The following is a 16,674-nucleotide window of genomic DNA, read 5'->3' as shown; positions in this document are numbered from 1 at the left end:
TTTAAATGTTAGAGAAAGAAAATATATTAAGATTTTAGAGAGAAAAACTATATTCTAGAGAGAAAAACTATCTCAAATTTTTTAGAGAGAGAACTATCTTAAATTTTAAGTTTTATAGGGGCTATCTTAGAATTTTAGAGAGAGAAACTACATTAAATTTTAGAGAGAAAAAACATCGGATTTTTTTTTTTGAGTAAGAAAGCACTTGAAAATTTTAGAGAGAGAAACTGTATCAAAATTTTAAGAGAAACAATTTTAAATTATACATTTTGAAGAAGAAATATATTAAAATTTTATGGAGAAACCATAACAAATTTCAAGGAGAGAAACTACTCAAAAATTTTAGAGAGAGGCTATCCCAAATTTTGAGTTTTAAAGGCAGAAAGTATGTTAAAGTTTTATAGAGAGAATCTATAACAAGTTTTATCATTAAATAACGAAATGATGGTATCGGTTCCATAAATTTATCCAAAAAACAATATTTGAGAAATCCGTGACAAAAATCCTATCGAAATCCCATCTATTTTATTAGATTTCAAATACCTCGAAGATTCCTAATTTTTCCCCTATCCAAACGGCCTTGCGCGAAGACAAAAATCCTTTTCGAAAAAGTTTTTGGTCTGCCTTTGTCCAGGCGGTCCGGGTCGCTGGCTGCGCTTCACTTGTGACTCGCGAGTCTCGTTGACAAGCCTCTCCAAAGGAACCGCGTTTATTTTTGTATTTGTTTCTTCCCAGTTTTAATATCTTCATTTATTATTGGAATTTCTTTCGTTGATTGCAGCAACGAGTTGCCACCCAGATCGTGTACTATACACCCCATTTAACTCCACCAAGTAGAAGCCACGAATAACCCTAATATTCTGAAGATTAATTGATGCAGGTCTTGTCTTCTCCATAGCTCAGTAATGGCTCTGCAAATCTGATTTTCTAACTTATTTTCAGTATCGACGTGGTTATTTCTTTATGTTGATTGCCAAAAGTTAGCTTTTGTTTTAGGGCAAGATTGATCTGTTGTAATCCAGTAGTGATTGCTTTAAGTTTTTTGACTTCATTGTTCAAAATTTCAGCTTTAAAACTTTTTATTGTGACGGAAAATTTCTCTGGTAACCCTGTATCGATGTGTTATTTCGGGAATTTGGAGTTTGCTAATATCCTATAAATGATGGAGCTTGAGGAAGGTATGTTATTTCTAATGGAGATCAGCTTTCTTTTTCTGGTTTCGATTCCAGATCAGATTGCTGCTTCGAGATATACAATTTCTTCTTTCCTAGAGTACCTATTTGGTGATGTTGTGAGACACATTTGTGTTTTAAGAGAGCTGCATGGCAACATTTGTAAATCTGCTCATGAAAATGAGCCTTAGAGCTCCAGAAAGTGCCATTGCTACTCACATTTGATATATTATGACTTAAGTCCTATGATCATGTTACCTGACATAACCAAATCTTCAGAAATGGAATCTGGTGATAGTAGTGTGAAGTAAGAATATTCACTAATGCTATGAATCCATGTCAAGTATTGCTTGATTTGCATCAAGTGACTTTTAAGGGGGTTGTTTGCATTTATATTTGAGAGAAGGAAAGTTTGAATGCTTGTGAGTGACTATCTTTTTGCTTGTGAAACATTGACTAGAATTACCTTCTCAAGAATACCTTTACACTGTTGTGACAGAGCATTTACAAAAACTTGTAGTAGTGAACTACCACTCTGAATATTGTATAGCTATAAGATATTTTTTAGGTATAGGAGGGACATATCTTGCACACAATGCTGCTATTCATGGAGTTTTGGTACCACATTATGGACTGCTATTGGTGGGCACGTAGTTATGCTTTCAGCCTGCCTTGATGAGCACAGAGACTGATACTGTTCTCACATCTATAGAGTCTCAATGGGTCCACTTCATTGTCCCGTTCATTACTAACTACACTCTAGATTCACTTCAACCATTGAACAAAGCATTTGCTATTGTGGCCTTTCCTTATGCTTCTTTCTACTCTCTGGCGTCGCCATCATTCTCTTCATATGTCAATTGTTTCCTTAGTGTATATCCTTGTTTTCTTTTTCCGAGAAAAGGTGACTATAATTGTATTACTGAGTAATAAAATGTATACAAAATGGGACCCTCTTAGAGGGCACCCAATACAATCCCGAAGGGTATTAAAAATGGTGCAAAAGCAAAGTCACAACTCCAAGGAGGAATGTGGCTGATCTAACAAAATCTAAAGCCCCCCAGGGGCAATGAGAGTAGGCTCCCTCTTTAGCAAGATAATCAGCATCAGAATTGGCCTCCCGGAAAATATGGCACCACGAGATTGAGATATCTTGTGACCAATGAGATATTTCATCAAAGATGTCATCTAGGCGCCACGGGCAGGGAGAGAGGCCTGATGCCCAAGCTATGACGTTCTTAGAGTTCCCTTCCACCATTAGGGTGTGACCCCAGGTGATGCGAAATCTACGTAGACCTTCTAAAAGAACCATGGCTTCGGCTACAGTTGAGTCCTTGAGGCCAATGGGGCAGGGAAAGGCGTGCAAGATCTGTCCATCGGATGAACGAAAGAGCTCGAAAGAGCCCACCTACTCTGGAGGGGCCGGGGTTCCTAAGGGAGCAGCAATCAAAGTTGAGCTTGAGATAGTTGGCTTAGCCCCCTGGAGTAAGTTGTGCCAGTTCCTATAAAAATCAGTTAAGGGGATTCCTTTAAACAACCTGTGGTTCGTGGCCCAAAAAGCCAAGTTCCAGACTTTGTCAGCCAAAGCCCCAACTGAAGATCTTTCTCCTCCGAATATCCTATGGTTCCTTTCAATCCACAAAACCCTCAGTGTGGCTAAAACAGATGCTTTCCAAAGTTCTCTTCCTGCCTTGGGCCAGGGAGTGTAGAGAAAAGCCTGATACAAGTGCGGAATAGAGCTAGGAGTGACCCAAGTCCACTGGAATAGGACCCAACAGGTAGGTCCACAGTTCTTTGGCGAAATCGCAGTGAAGGAATTAGTGTGCATTGGTTTCTTCATTCTCCATGTACAAGGACCATCTATTAGGGCATTGCATTCCTCTTCTTTGGAGAAGATCGATCGTCAACAATCTCTCATGTAGCGCTATCCAGCAAAAAAACCTGGATCCTAGGGGGCAAAAAGGGGTTCCAAGCTCTTGATGGCCAATAAATATTCGGGCCAGCAGTGGTGGGGGTGAGAGAGCAAAAGAAGGAAGAGATCGAGAACATACCCATGGGTGATGGTTCCCAAATAATCCTATCATCACCAGAGGTTGGAAGGAAGACATGATGAAGAATTTCAGCCAGCAAATTAGTGTATATCCTTGATGCAGATCCATTTGGCAGTTGGTCACTTGGGTAGTGAAGTTCAACCATTACTTTCACTCTCTTTTGGAAGTCGATGCATAAGTTGTTGATGGAAGATGAATGAAGGGTTCATTTCTTTCCTGTTATAGTTGCGTGTTGATGCACCATAAATGTGTCTTTTGTAGAAGAATTGACGAGATAAGACAAACTCCAAAATATAAACAGATAAGACAACAAAATGGGGAACAGATTTTATTTATTTTTATTAAATATGAATATACGGGTTCAGGAGGAGTTCCAAGTGCTACAAAAGAGAAGCTTGTTTCGTTTATATCCAACTCATTTAGGCAAGAAAGAATACCCTTGATCAGTCAATCCACGTCACATGAAGTGCTCCAGAATAATACCGTTGAGCCTTTGTGGCCTTACCCTACAAAAAGTATGGTGGATGGGTTTTCACCGTGGTTACAATCTAAAATAAGCTTTGTCCTGCTTCCTGCAGTGGATCTGCCTCGCTCTTTGCCATATTCAAAAATGAAAAAGAACCCCCAAAAAGTCTGAAAGTCCCCTCTTTCGTTGATCAGAGTACTTTTATAGACTCTAGAGAGAGAATTTGTTGAGAAAGATAACATTTAACATTAAAAAAAAAAACATTTGTTGAGAAAGATAGGATTTGTTGATGATGTGATGATCTTTGGCCATTCGTCTTCCATTTTAATGGTTGATGGTGCTTTGAAACATATTTGGTTGTTAGGAATCCTTCCAATTGGAATTTGAATTGCTATTGTTTAAATTTGAATCTTTTGGGATTGGAAATCAAATTTTGATTGATTTGGCTGCAATTAGTGTGTGGTGGGAAAATCTTCTTCTTCAATCTCCATGCAGTTTTTGTTGAGATCTTCAAACTTATTCAAATCTCATTATCGACCTTATTTGAACTTATCTTCAACCTTTATTTTGCCTTATCTCAAACCAAAGCGGTTTGGAAGAGATAAGAGAACATTCCCTACCTATTGCAGTGAAAACTCTACTCGCGGGAAGCATTGACCCTAACGGTCTCCAAATCCATTGATGCCTGTCAAAGCCTCCATTTAAGCTTATCTCCAACCTTTATCCAACCTTATTCCTTGAGTTCCAATGTAGATCCAAATTTTTATTCACTCACGAGATTTGGGTAGTCCGAGGGGACCATCTCGACTCCTCTCTTCTCGAGAATCCATGCATCCCCTATTAGTGTATGGACAACTATCTCTCGAGCAAAGGTTGAGGTTCGGCCTCAATGGGGAAAATGGAGTACCTAACAACACATATTCATAGACGAAGAACTATGAGATCACCCTTTTCATTCTGGGGCGATGGAGGGATCATACCATTCGAGCTTTTTTTTTTTTTCATGTTTTTCCTTGAGGTATGAAGAAAACAACAATCAGTAGGATTCCCCTAATCTTCCCTTCCCGAAAGGAAGACCGTGAAATTCTTTTCCTTTCTGCAGTGACCAGGAGATTGGATCTAGCTATAAGAAGAGAATAATGCTTGGTATAGGTATAAAAATGGTTCTAGCATAAGAACTGGAATTACCAATGAAAGTTCTTACCATATAAGAGGAAGACATAATAATTTTGATAAAAATAAAATTTTTTAAAGTTTATGCGTTCAATGCAAGAATCAACGTCTAATTAAATTGGGTACTCGTTCGAGTTAAGATTGGAAGTTCGTTGTTATTTGGAGCCATATAGCTCTATCCATTTTAGTCACTCGACCTGAATATAAATTGATTTAATTTCCTTCCCAGAATGAAAAACAAGATTTTGTATAGTTCTGGTATGAACAGGTAAGAATGAAGATTCATAGAGTTATCTATGGATACGACATGCTGCTTTTCCATGTCATTCTCTTTCAGGATTAGTGGTTGTCTTACAAACCCGATCAATGGGATGGGTGAATCCATTGCTTCATCCAAAAAGCTTGGTGTTAGGCAAAGATAAGATCAAGTTTCTGATCTCCCACGGGAAAACTTTAACCATGGGAGACCCAACTCAATGAATTTGAATTTCATTTGATCTTTATCCTGAATTCCTTCCCTCGATCTTCTCAGTTTTCCCTTATCACCAATAGCTTCATGGGTGAAATAGGGTTGAGATAGGACCGTGGTGAAATAGGACCGTGGGGGAGTTCAAGCTTTAATCTTTTCATAACTGCGGTGAAATCCATCATTGTCATCACCTAGAGCCCCCACGGTGAAGTTTCATCAAATACATCGAAGGTTTTGTATGACCCCTTCTTAATGCGGTGAAAACTTCTTCATGTCACATGACTACAGTGAACTGCAGTGAGAACTCTTCGGGTGTTACAGATCACACCAAACAGGTGTCCACCTGTTGGGATCAACCATTGGCCTAGACTTAGAATTTGTCCAGCACTCCAGCCTTAACTAAGAGGCATGACAGAATCAGATTGTATATCTTGCACTAGCTTTCTGGCTACTGAATTGGTGTAGTTGTGAGCTTGGCACCCACTAGTCAAGGTCACTTTTTGCCCTTGAATCTTCACACTCTGTTGCCTTATCGAAGTACCCCATACTATTGGAAATTTTGGACTTAGATGCTGATCCACCTTCTAGGGTTCTATCCATTATTGAGAAGACAAGGATCCTCTTACTCTTTTTGACACTTTTGCACAGGCACAACTATTGACTTAACTGCTTGCATCTGCACTACTGGAAATTTTGGAGGTTGGAACTCTCTCTTGTTTCCTCATTTTTGTTGTTGTAGATCTCAACATGCTTCTGAGTGATATGGCCTATCCTTTCACATTTTTTTGTTTTTTTTGGGTGGACACCCAGATAAATTTTAAAATTTTGGTGGCATCAAGTCCTATGCACCGCAGGTTTCCAATCTATTGGTAATTGTGTAGTTTGTGTTAGCTTCCCAAGGAATCCAAACTTTTCACTCTACTTGATGGAATGGCTATAGAAAAAACATACAAAAAAGAAAATCTCAAGTCAGACCATAGCTTGGCATATATTCTTGGTTTTAGTATAACATTTTCTAGAACCTTTTTAAATCATTGGGTTTTCCTGTATCATTATCATGCTTAATGTTCCCTATACTTAGTATGTTATGAACATGTTTTCATAGCTTCTCTTTCGTAATAGGACAGTCACCTATACGTTCTAGCCGGTTGTCTTACAATAAAGTAAAGAGGTCAGTATTTTTGCTGTAATTTGTGCCACAAGAGTAGCTATACATTTTGATTGCTTAGGCATGCATATCCTTATTTGTTTGTGACTTTTCCTTATTGTACTTGGGGAATGGCTTGCAGGTGCTTCTTAGAGCTATTTGATAATCAAAATGCAGCACGTCCCAGCAACTATTGAGGAACATCTTCTTTTAAAATCAATCAAGGAAGAATCCCCTTGGGAGAATCTACCTAAAAGGCTTCAAGCGACCTTATCTACAAAGGAAGAATGGCACAAAAGGTTTTGGCGTGTGACTTATATTGCTTTCAACTCATGCCTTGCAACTTTGTTATGATGTTGATTTTTACCTGCACTATAGGATCAATTTTAGGGCGCTACATGAGCTAGTGACCCTGACTCATTTCAAACCTTGAAAGGTGGAAAATGGTCTGAAGTATGTGGATAACACTTTTCAGTTATTTTTTGTTCTTCTTTTTATAGCGCAAATCTGGACCATTTGGCTCTTGTAATCGGTCTATCATATCAAATGAAAAGGACAAGACGAATCCCATTTTTATTGCATATCATTTTATTTCATTTCGACAATACTTCTCTCTTGGGAATGGGGGTGGGAGCATTGGTGCTTAGGGAGACCGATGCCTCAACATAATGTCCCTTCCTCTATTCCCACCATTAATATGTCAAAAAGAGAAAAGAAAAGAAAAGAAACTTCTTTCTCTTCTCTGTTTTCTTTTATCAGTTATCCTTTTTGTTTTTTTGTTCTCTTGTTTATTTCATGGATTTGTACACCTCCCTGGTCTTAGAGCTGGTTGATTATACTCTCGCTTCAATTTAATGTACCAAAGTTTTCTAATATATAGAAAGCCATGATTGCTGGACTGGCAGTGTGGGGCACATTCATGGACTTTGATACTTGTTGTCTTTATGTTTTCTTCATTCTTAATAATTGAGCAGATTGATCTAACTTATTAAAAGGAAAAAAACAAAACAGATTGAACTTGTAGAAACTATAAAATGCAGTACATTTTTTGTGTGGTCCTGAAATTTTTTTCCAGTTAGTGTCTTACTCCTTTAGCTAGTGTCCGTGTTAATTGTTTTCTTATTGTCAATATGGCGCATACCTTTCAACTTATGCTTCCAACAATTGGCTGTGATACTATAGTTCTGTTGCTTTTTGTGGATGTACTATTATTTAGTTTATGTGCAGGTCATATTGATTTTGCCTTTTCTGTTGCAATTGAACACAGGGTTATGGACCATTGCATCAAAAAGCGCCTTCAGTGGAATACATGTTTTGCCCGTAAAGTCAGTAAAGAGGGGGAATACTATGAGGAGATGATGCGCTATTTGCGTAAGAATCTAGCGGTGTGTACTTAGACTGGCCTAGTTTCTTTTTGGTGTCTGTAATATCGAATTTAATCGCTTTAAGTTGTCAATTCTTTGCAGTGATATAGCTGATTGTATGCTATCATCTTCCACCTCATTTCAACTTTTGCACATATACATAGTTGCATTGGAGCACCATTAATGTTACACTATGCAATCTCGTGCATCTAATGAGTTCATGTCTTTTCACAGCTGTTCCCTTATCACCTTGCGGAGTATGTCTGCCGAGTAATGAGGGTGTCACCTTTCCGATATTACTGTGACATGATATATGAAGTTATGAGGAATGGTATCATCAATCACCTGCTTCTTAAGTTTCTAGAAATACATTGAGAAATTCCATTCACATGACTAGCCTAAATTCTTTTAGTGGAAAAAGTTTTCCAACAAAATAAGAGTTTTCTTACACGATCCCAGTGCTACCATTAATCATTATGTAGCCTGTTAATCAGTCACCTTTGTGGGTTGAATAGTTTTTGGCATTTCTTTTGTAAATTTCCATCTTCACCTTTTTTTTCTCTTTCTCTGCCATTTTTTTCTCTTTCTCTGCCATATGTTCTGACATTCATAGATTCCATTGAACTGAAGTATCTAAGATTTACATTTACTAGAACACTATCAAACTGGTAGAAGTCGCCATCAAGTTGAAAAATAAATTAGAGTTATAAATTGTTTACATATTGAACCTTTCCATGTAAGATGGGGCATGATTGCATTAGCAGGTGCATTATTGTTGCTTGTGCATGTGTACAAGTGTATTGTAATTATACTAGTACTCTGCAGATTAATGCCTTCTACATCTGTAATGTGTTGTCTAGGTCACGTGTCATTATATTGTGATAACCCTTGGTATTTGCTTTCTCAAAATTGAATTCCATGGCTTCTCCGCTCTTGACCTGATTCAAACTGGTGACGTGTGCATGCATCTGTGTCACCTGCGTCGTCTCCATGTCACGTGATCCCTTTCATGGGTTATTTAGCAAACAACTTTGACTACTGCCGTCTAGTCAAGCTTGGGTCCTCTCATGGTATAATTAAAGATCACTTTGGTTTGATCCATATCGCCTTTGTTTGCTCAATTGGGTTTAGAATGCCACAGAAGCTGCACTTGGGCTCTCTTGACAAGGTAAAGGTAGACTTTTCGAATCTTATAGGAAGGTGTTGTGGTGACTATCATTTCCTTTAGCATTTGCTGATATCGTCATGAAATGTATGTGTTGTGCATCAGTAGACTGGTATGCTTCTCCCACGGTCTGGGAGCAACCAATGATTTTGTTGACTCCAGGGCTTGCCTTAAGTTTTGTAGGACTCACTATACTGGGCCTGATCCCTAAAATATTGAATGGTGTTGTTTGCCTCTAGGATGTGGGGGGTGGGGGTGGGGGAGGGGGAACAGTTTCATCCAAAACCAGGTTTTTGGAAAACTTGCTTTTTGCAGCGGTTTCCCAAAACCTCAAATGAGCCTATTTTGGGGTTTTGGGAACTGAGTTTTTGAGTGGATAAATGGTGCCAAATGTCTCGAGGAAAACCTAGGGTTTTTCAGATCAGGTTTTTCTTTTTTGAAAAAAAGGTTAATATTGAATAAAAGGTAAAAGCTTACATAAGATGAGAGAACAGGTGGCATCCTACAAGTTGGGTGTTCAGACTACATAAGTTTATGATAGGCGGGGGGAATAGAAAAAGAAGGGAGAAAAGAAGAGAGAGAGAGAGAAAGGTTAGAGAAGCTAACAAATAAAACATATGGAGATCCAGGAAAAGGAACTCTATTGTAACTGATCCTCCTCTATGAACTGGAGAAGAGAGGGCATAGCAACATCTATACAAGATCCAAGAGTAAAGAGTGCCTCTGCATAAGTATGATGTTGAGTGGAGTCTGTGGTTGCTGCTGTGATAAGTGCCGCTGCTTGAGTACGATGTCGAAAGGAGTCTGGGGTTGCTGCTGTTTGGAGATAAAAGCTGGGACACTGCTCTAGCTAAGTGGGGAGTGTAGGGGGTAGTATGGGGCAGAGGCTTCTGGCGTAGTGAGCGAGTGATCTCTAATGGGCGAAGGTCCATAGATGGGCAGGCCTTGGGGTTGCTTTTGGGGATAAGCAACCATCTCCCAAGGGAGTCATTGTGTGAGCTGTGAGGTTGCTTCTGGCTTTGGCTGCTGGCTACTGAGGGCGGCTATCATTGCAAAGTGGATTTAAATATCAGCATTAAGCCTCAGACAGCTGGCGAAGGTGGATTAAAGATAGGCTAGAGAGAGAGAGTAACAGCAGGAGGGAGCAGAGATTGAGAGAGAGAGAGAGCAGGAGGGGGAAGAGATTGAGAGAGAGAGGAGCATACTAATTTCCCAAGGAACAAAAAGAAAGAAAAAAATACTAAGTTTTTTTCCCCTAGGTGTTTGTGGGGGGAGGAAATGATGGTACTCAAGATATAGAGGTGAGACAGATATTTTAGAGAGAAGAGGTGAAACGGTAATAGTTTAGGGCAGGTAGAAGAGAGCCTGTTTAGAAGCGGAGCACCTTTAAAAGGAAAGAGAGGATGAGGGGGTACGCAATCGATTTAGGTAAGAGCTGAAGGCCAAGAGAGATTGGAGAGATGATGGAGGAGATTAAAAGGGTTGGATTAAGAATAAAGACCGAGACTAGAGACGGTTAAAGAGAGAGAAAAAGAATTAGAAGTGGAGGTTGGAAAACTAAAAAGACCAAACACCCTTATTTTTTTCTTTTTCCCCTCTTTATTTATATATTTCTCGTATCCCTCCCCCCTTTTTGTTTCTCTTCTTCTTCTTCTTTCTTTTTTTTTTTTTGGGGTGGGGGGGCATTGAGAGGGAGATAGATTTGAGCTATGGAGAGAGCGGAGGATCTAAACCGGTCTGATGTATCTTTTATTGTCTGCGATTGTGGTGGCAGTTATGTTTTTGAGAGGGTATCTTGCAATCTCTTCCACATATTTCATCAATGAATGCATCTTATTTTTTTGGGATTGTTTAGTCATTTAAGCCCTTTTTTGTGATATGACCATGAATGGGATGTGGCTTGGGATGCTGATCCAAGGCTTATTGCTTGAAAGTGAAACAATAGTCCAAAGGGATTGGACTAGGACATGGTCTTTCTTTCTTGTGACCTCTAGTGCTTTGAAGCACTTATATGACTTATCCTGAGGCTTTGTAATCTAGGCTTGGGATGGTGCACATATGTGTGCCAAAAGCATACATAGAGTCGTAAGCCCTTATGTAGCCATGAGCATGAGGCATTTGGCTTGAGTTATTACCAATTGGGTTTATCCCTTGTCTAAGATAGAGATATGCCCATTGGTATTGGCCAAGAGGCTGAAGGTTATAGTTGTTAGAAACACCTGTGATTCCTAACCATTTTAGGAATTAGAATCGCGGGAGTCAGATGATTCCTATAGTTAGAATTGTTGTTCGTACAATGCAAATCACTTGTTGCGTGATTCCTACTATATTGGAATTGCGATCCAGTAAAATAAGGATTGTGTGTCCTATCTTGTTGGAATCTGTATCCAGGGCTCTCATTTTATTCTGATCAATATCTTTGACAACCCTCCCCTAACAATTGTATAGGTGTACTGAGTGCCCTTTAACGTAGCTCTCCATAACATTGGAGTTTCTAGAACTCCAAGAAAACAATATCTTGTATGTGTTTGTCATGGTTATTTTGAGGATGAAACGAGGAACTTCAGATTCTAACTAGAAAAGAGTCTTTGAGATGTGGACCTCAAGCTCTTAGAGCACCGTGTCCTTCGATGCTTTATCGATAGCCTTTCAACATCAGGGTACATGAAAAGTGAGGAACCAAACTAATATGTTGTATGTGTTCTTCATGCATCATTCGATGATGAAAGAAAGATATGCATCTTCTCACTCAAAACGAGTCTCTATAATGTGGACCTCGAGCTCCTAGAGAGCCATGTGCTTCGATGATTTATTGAAAACCCTTTCAATATCAAGGTCTATCAAAAGTGAGACAATTTCTAATTTCGTGAGGGTGATGAACTGGTTAAGTACTCATACTCACAAGGTAAGTGGAAGTTGAATATCCTAGTTGACGATTACTTGCAAAAGTCATTACTACCATACTTTGCATTTGAATTTTGATTTCGTGTTATTAAAAATTCGACTCCATGTTCGATGAATCTATGAACCCCGGGTTTTGATAGTGTGGATCTATCTTCCAAATTGATTCGTTATTCCTAAAAGTTGAGATCAAGGTCTCATCTACGTTGAATCTCGGTCTTGTGCACCTAGGAATTGCAATTTTTGTGAGTTGAAATCTAGATTCCCCATTTCTAGGAGTCGAGATCCAAAAAATGTGGAACTAGATTCATGAAATTTGCCAATTTCTTGGAATCAGAATTCAAAAAATAAGTGGATTGAGATTTATGAAATTTGGAATGATGATTCGTATCTTCTTAGAATTTTGAGTCATCTTGGGAAACGTTGAATCGCTACCTCAATACACGATTCGGGTAACTATACTGAAGGTTTTACTCCTACGTGAGGATCGATGAGGTTTGTGAAGACGAGCGCGAAATCCCTGACAACTAATTAATCGCCCTATTGAGGGATGTTGCGCATGTGCCTTGAAGATATTACTTCGTACACTTATGAGGGTGTTAGTCGTCCTTAATTGGGCATGACTTGTTATTAGAGAAGCACCAAAAGCCACCATCCGGTGCAGAGTCCGACCACCTATTGGCTAGCTTTTATGGACCGAGCATGAGCCCTGTGATCTAGATTGTGGGTCATGGGTCTTAGTGGGTTGGTTTTAGAACGTTGTGGGAGGGCTTGACACACCAAATAGTTTTACTGCCATAATTTGATGAAATCTTAACCATAGGTTCTGCATTTTCTTTAAATCTAATCTTTTTTTCTTTGCAGAACTTATCTGGACTTTGAAGAAAAGGTTTAAAAATGGTTTTTGGGAATTTTTGGATTTTTTGGAAGTTACTTTTTCGAGGAAAAATAGGTCAGAATTATGTAAGAATAACAAATTGGGCAATGACCTTCAGTCCCTGTCCTGAATTAGACCATATTGGATCACACATGGACCACAATGGCCACGGGGCTCCATTTGGAGCTCAATTGAGCTCAATTGAGTGGTGTCCAGCCACACACCTCCATGCGGCCGTGACATCATGATGATGTCATCATGTCACTCTAACCCTTCTTTTTTTGTGTAGATCACTCTAAATGAAGAATGTATACTTCTCTTGGAGCTCCTAAAAGGTTTAGAGGTTTGAGGGGATAAGATGAGCTGGCAGGGATGATGTCATTTGATGACATGTGGATGCTGTCATAATTCAAATTTAAAGAAAGGGCTTAAGGTTCTATAGGATAATGGTTTATATATCCATCTCTTGTCATGGTTGGATTATTATAGAATGGATGACCAAGATTTGGCGTATTTCTTCACACTAAGGATCACAATTATTGATGGCACAAATTGCTTGAAGCAAGCATGTGAACAAAAGAAGGTTCTATAAAATCTTGGATTTTCCCTCACCTCACACTATAAATAGAAGTCATCTCAATTCAATTTGAATTGAATTTTTAAGTCCATTTTGGCTCTCCCATCAAAACCAATATCTTACCCATCTCCCTCTTCCTACTCTCTCTCTATATCATCCCCGCCCCATTGTCCTCTTGAACCACCATTGCTCGGGTGCCATGGGCTTAATCCTTGCTGTGGCTCAAGCCACCAATGAGCTCGATGCACCACACACCACTTCTACCCTATTTTGCCCATATAATTGCTGCTCGTGGTTTAATTTCAGTGTTATTACAGTAGAACAGAGGCATAGATGATGATTGATGGCTCGATACTTGCGTTTCCATGGTGGATCTTCAAGTTGATGGCTTGATCTTTGAATATAGTGTGCAAGTCAACTTGATTTGCTTGTCAACTTGATTACACCCGAATAATTTCACAAAACCATTTCAAATCTCTGCAACTTTGATGTTGGAGGGTTAAAGTCGTATGATCCATGCGTCTTATATTGTTTTGATCAAATTAGCTCTAAATCCTTAGATCTAGCGACACTATCCATACTTTCGGTGGCTGACTTTTGCATCCCACAATATCTGCACATAGATAGCATGAATTATCATCAAATTTGCGTTCATTTGTTGTCTACATGAATCTTGGTCTGCCATTCTGCTCTATTAAAGGCCATGCCCTCATTCAGGCCATAATTCCCCATATCTTTTCTCACTACTTTTAATCATGTCCTTTTGGGCCTACCCCCTTATCCTTTTTGAGCCTTCCACTTGAACTAACTTGCACCTCCTAACAGATGCTGTACTAGGTCTGTGCAGCACATGGCCAATCCCCTTTAAGTCTACTTTCTCTCATTTTTTCTCCTATTGGTGCCACACCTAAATTATTTCGAATGTAGTCATTTCAAATTCTATATTTTCTTGTCTTGTCACTCATCTATCTCAATATGCTCATCTCAACTGCACCTTCTATGGGTATGTTGTCTCTTGACCTCACAACATTCTTCCCCATAAAGCAAAGCTGGTCTCACAGCTGTCCTATAGAACTTTCCCTTCAGCTTCATTGGTATGCGGCGATCACATAAAACTCTGGTTACACATCTCCACTTTGCCTACCCAACTCTAATTCTATGTGTGACATCTTCTTCAATCTCTCTATTTTCTTGGATTACCGATCCAAGATATTGAAAGTGCGCTCTTTTTGGTATTTCTTGGCCGGCAATCTTAACTACTTCATTTTCTCTACTCCTATGATTACTAAACTTGCAGTCCATTGACTCTGTCTTAGTCTGGCTAATTTTAAGACCTTTAGATTATTGAGCATCTCTCCAAAGTTCTAACTTTGTGTTGATGCCATTTCGGGTCTTCATCGATCAAAGCTATGTCATCCGTGAACAATATGCACCATGGTAGCTCATCTTTTAAGTGTTTAGTTAAGTTGTTCGTAACTAAAACAAAGAGTTATGGGCTCAACACTAATCCGTGATGTAGACCAATTGTCACTAAAAACTCACTCGTCTCTCCACTAGTTGTTCACACGCTAGTTAGTGCTCTGTCCTACATATCTCTCTCCAAGTTGATGTAGTATCTGGAGATTCATTTCTCTTCCACCACCTACCAAATCAAATGGCGATGTACTCTATCATAAGCTTTCTCTAAATCAATAAAGACCATGTGGAGGTCTTTGTCCTCTGTCCCAAACTTCTCACTCAGTTGCTTAAGTAGGAAAATAGCCTCAGTTGTTGACCTCCCTAGCATAAAACCGAATTGGTTTTCTGATACACTCGTTTCATGCCTTAATCGTTGCTCACTCACTGTCTTCCACAGCTTCATAGTGTGGCTCATAAGTTTGATCCCTTGATAGTTGCACAATTCTGTATGTCCCTTTTATTCTTGTAAATAAGCATTATAATACTTTTCCTTCATGTAGCATTTTATTCTCAACACCTTGTTGAACAACTTGGTGAGCCAGTCAATGCTGATCTCCCCCATGCACTTCCAAAATCTCTATCAGGATACCATTTGGTCTTAAAGCCTTTCCTGTCTTCATCCTTTTCAAAGTTTCTTTCACTTCCGATATCCTAATCTTACGGATGTATCTATGACTTCCGCCCTCATTTATGCCAACGGTTCCATCTACCGCTATGTTCCCCTTGTGTTCGTCATTAAATAATTTTTTAAAAATAAATTCTCCACCTTTAGCTAACCTTTTCATCCTTTACTACAACCTTTTGTTCTTCTCTCACAATGCATTTATTATGGTTTAGATCCTTACACTTTTTGTTTATCACTTTTGCTAATTGGAAGACGTCTTTTCACATTTTCTTGTTTCCATTTTGTTGTATAGATTATCATATACCTTAAGTTTAGCCTTACTTACTATTTGTTTAGCGTTTTCTTAGCATTTTATATTCTTCTAAGTTTTGATTATTTATATTACATCGCCAATTTTTATAACATGTCGTTTTTCGCTAATTTAGAAAGCTCCTCATTGTTCTCTTTATGTGCTCCTAGTCAATCAAATATATACAATGTCTATGTGATTGTCAATTGCATGTTGAAATTGAAATAGTTAAGAAATGTGTTGCTGTACATGTTTCTCATTATGTATGCACAATAGACCAAGTTTGTAGTGGAGTTTTTTTGGCAATTTGAGTTGTTTATGATCTTGGGAATTGACCCACATTCATTTGTGTCGTTGCCTAGCTCACGTGTTATATGCCAATATGCCCTTTTGTTAGTATTTTTATGATACCTTGAAGGTCACACAAACCCCAACAAAGAGTATAGATATTCTTTTGACCCAACTTCTTCCAATCTAGTGCATGTCCTGCAATGGCTATGCAGGAATACCCAGTGTGATAACATGGGGTCACGAAATCCTTATATGTCCCCGATTAATTTGTTTACTTTACCTTTTTTTGTTTTTATGAAGCTTAAGGCTAGCAAGATGCCAAAGTTTCTATGGATTAGTATGGTTCTAGAGCATAGTGGGCCATAAGAAGACGCATGACATTCAAAGAACATTTGTCAAAAACCTTTATGTAAAAAAGAACATCTTTTAAAAGGAAAACAATTAGATGGGGTGCCTGTTTTGTTTAAGTTGGTGGTAGCCATCTTGGGAAAGTTGAGAGGTCTATAGCCCTATGATATTGAATCTGGAACATAGGGCTTATTTCATGAGATAGAATGGATATGTTTTTATGTCATGGGATGAAGGTGCCAAAAAAGGATGTTTCCACTTTGGTGTCTCTGCTAAGTACCAACTGGTTGTTTATAAAGGA

At 38.8% G+C, this 16,674-nt stretch overlaps 1 protein-coding gene across 7 annotated transcripts in view; it reads left to right on the top strand.

The window, feature by feature from the left end:
- The first annotated feature begins 481 nt into the window (after positions 1-481).
- The window catches only part of LOC18423248 (FAM91 carboxy-terminus protein), a 53,648-nt gene continuing 37,455 nt past the window's right edge, over positions 482-16,674 (top strand). For 2 of the 7 annotated variants that reach the window (XM_088863744.1, XM_020672352.2), the window contains exons 1-5: positions 776-902; positions 6,459-6,502; positions 6,621-6,777; positions 7,746-7,863; positions 8,077-8,173. In XM_088863744.1, the coding sequence (XP_088719870.1) occupies positions 8,171-8,173 (3 nt within the window). In that variant the 5' untranslated portion in view covers positions 776-902; positions 6,459-6,502; positions 6,621-6,777; positions 7,746-7,863; positions 8,077-8,170. Of the gene's footprint in view, positions 903-6,453; positions 6,503-6,620; positions 6,778-7,745; positions 7,864-8,076; positions 8,174-16,674 lie in introns of all 7 variants that reach the window. The other 5 variants (XM_020672343.2, XM_020672373.2, XM_020672357.2 and 2 more) reach the window with 5 other exon arrangements.

The sequence above is a fragment of the Amborella trichopoda genome, chromosome 4 (genome assembly GCF_054954075.1).
Source record: "Amborella trichopoda isolate Santa Cruz 75 chromosome 4, AtrichopodaSantaCruz75HAP2 v2.0, whole genome shotgun sequence".
Lineage (NCBI taxonomy): Eukaryota > Viridiplantae > Streptophyta > Magnoliopsida > Amborellales > Amborellaceae > Amborella > Amborella trichopoda.
Note: the sequence above shows the minus strand (reverse complement) of the source record. Positions and strands in the feature narration are given on the sequence as shown.